The 2,500-nt window shown below is 48.4% G+C and overlaps 1 protein-coding gene and 1 long non-coding RNA gene across 3 annotated transcripts in view; one reads left to right on the top strand and one right to left on the bottom strand.

Moving 5' to 3' along the window:
- The first annotated feature begins 824 nt into the window (after positions 1-824).
- LOC142988960 (uncharacterized) lies at positions 825-2,081 on the top strand. Its single transcript, XR_012960636.1, has 2 exons — positions 825-909; positions 1,914-2,081. It is a non-coding gene; the product is annotated as an uncharacterized LOC142988960 (long non-coding RNA).
- The window catches only part of LOC142988957 (cathepsin S-like), a 6,474-nt gene continuing 4,976 nt past the window's right edge, over positions 1,003-2,500 (bottom strand). The window contains exons 7-8 of one of the 2 annotated variants that reach the window (XM_076138281.1): positions 1,266-1,446; positions 1,003-1,105 (exon numbers count right to left, since the gene is read on the bottom strand). In XM_076138281.1, the coding sequence (XP_075994396.1) occupies positions 1,307-1,446 (140 nt within the window). In that variant the 3' untranslated portion in view covers positions 1,003-1,105; positions 1,266-1,306. Of the gene's footprint in view, positions 1,106-1,265; positions 1,447-1,789; positions 2,109-2,356; positions 2,460-2,500 lie in introns of those variants that run through there. The other variant, XM_076138280.1, reaches the window with a different exon arrangement.

Raw genomic sequence — 2,500 nt, forward strand, 5'->3', positions numbered from 1 at the left:
AAACTGGGTGGGGGGCATCATTACTGTTGTCTTCTTGTGTTTGGGGAATGATGCAGACTTGGGAGGAGAGAGAGACTGAGATGGTGTGTGTGTGTGTGTGTGTGTGTGTGTGAGAGAGAGAGAGAAGAGAGAGAGAGAGAGAGAGACAGAGACAGAGAGACAGAGTGAGTGAGACAGAGAGAGAGAGAGAGAGAGAGCGAGAGAAGAGAGAGAGAGAGGAGACAGAGACAGAGAGACAGAGAGAGGAAGAGAGAGAAAGAGAGAGAGAGAGAGAGAGACAGAGACAGAGAGACAGAGTGAGTGAGACAGAGAGAGAGAGAGAGAGAGAGAGCGAGAGGGAGAGAGAGAGAGAGAGAGAGAGAGAGATCCTTTCAGACAGATTTCATGGCAGCTTTAATACGCTGACAAACCTGAAAGTGCTTCGTGTAAAATCACATCATGGCCTCCGTCATATCGACAGACGGAGGAGGGGGGGGGGTCTGATTTTTGCTTTGATCTGTGGGCTCTGATGTGTCGCTCTGACCGCTCAAACACGCCACTCCAAGCTCTGCAGCGCCACCTCTGTGCCAGCGTGAGAACATGTGAGGAGTATTTTACCTCCACACACACAGGTACGATTCCCTCACAAGCACCACGGCCAGAACAACACCGGAACAACACCGGAACAACACCAGAACAACACCGGAACAACACCGGAACAACACCTGAACAACACCGGAACAACACCAGAACAACACCGGAACAACACCGGAACAACACCAGAACAACACCAGAACAACACCGGATCACATGTAGATCTCCATTTTTTATTTATTATTATCTTATGATTCCTTCATAAGATGAGATAAAATCAACACACACACAGTGCTTGGTGATCAGCTTAGTATTCAGACCCTGTATCCCCAAAAAGTGCAACAATGGTAAAGTTATATAAACACCTGTAGATCAAAAAGCAGACAGATGGTTTGGTGTTGTCATGGCGCCGCTGCTCTTCCCTCTGAGGCTTCACATGATGGGGTAGCAGGCGTACTGGGAGTTGCCACACTGGTCCCCCTTGTTGCGAGACATGAGGATGTAACCCTGCTCTCCGAAACTCTTCCCCCAGCTGGGCAGGAAGTGCAGAAGAAGAAATTAAACGGAGCAAATTCCACTTGTGAAAATCTTGACTTTGATGCTGAACGAGTCAACCTTCTCTTGTCTCTGTGGGAAAAGTCTTTAAAATGTGGAAATGCACATAAAAAGGTTCTGAATAAATTAATAAATACGAATGATGTCATTGAGTAACTTTGCCCTTAACAACAAAGGCTCAAAAGTTATCAGTCGACCCTGCACGGTGGTCCCATCTGTTCTTCACCAGCCAGTAGTCCTTCCCATTGAGCGTGCCGTACCCCACGGCCAGCACGGCGTGGTTCACCTGCTGGGAGCAGCCCGGCTTGTCGCACACACCTGAAACGACAGTGGCGAGCGTGAGCACGTGGGCTCTGATGTGTCGCTCTGACCGCTCAAACACGCCACTCCAAGTTCTGCTTCGCCACCTTTGTGCCAGCGTGAGAATACATGTGAGGAGTATTTTACCTCCACACACACACACAGGTACGATTCCCTCAAAAGGACCACGGCCAGAACAACACCGGAACAACACCGGAACAACACCGGAACAACACCAGAACAACACCAGAACAACACCTGAACAACACCGGAACAACACCGGAACAACACCGGAACAACACCTGAACAACACCGGAACAACACCAGAACAACACCAGAACAAGACCAGAACAACACTGGATCACATGTAGATCTTTATTTTTTATTTATTATTGTCTTATGATTCCTTCATACGATGAGATAAAATCAACCAGACACAGTGCTTGGTGATCAGCTTAGTATTCAGACCCTGTATCCCCAAAAAGTGCAACAATGGTAAAATTATACAAACACCTGTAGATCAAAAAGCAGACAGATGGTTTGGTGTTGTCATGGCGCTGCTGCTCTTCCCTCTGAGGCGTCACATGATGGGGTAGCAGCCGTACTTGGAGATGCCACACTGGTCCCCCTTGTTGCGAGACATGAGGATGTAACCCTCCTTTCCGAAACTCTTCCCCCAGCTGGACAGGAAGTGCAGAAGAAGAAATTAAACTTGGTCAAATGGAGCAAATTCCACTTGTGAAAATCTTGACGTTGTTGCTGAACGAGTCAAGCTTCTCTTGTCTTTGTGGGAAAAGTCTTTAAAATGTGGAAATGCACATAGAAAGGTTCTGAATAAATAAATAAATACGAATGATGTCATTGAGTAACTTTGCCCTTAACAACAAAGGCTCAAAAGTTATCAGTCGACCCTGCACGGTGGTCCCACCTGTTCTTCACCAGCCAGTAGTCCTTCCCATTGAGCGTGCCGTACCCCACGGCCAGCACGGCGTGGTTCACCAGCTGGGAGCAGCCTGGCTCATCGTACACTCCTGAAACGACAGCGGCGAGCGTGAGCGTGTGGGCGTCGGCC

The sequence above is a fragment of the Genypterus blacodes genome, unplaced genomic scaffold, assembly GCF_046128005.1.
Source record: "Genypterus blacodes isolate CSIRO-AG114 ecotype Tasmania unplaced genomic scaffold, CSIRO-AGI_Gbla_v1 ptg000358l_1, whole genome shotgun sequence".
NCBI classification, from domain to species: Eukaryota; Metazoa; Chordata; class Actinopteri; order Ophidiiformes; family Ophidiidae; genus Genypterus; species Genypterus blacodes.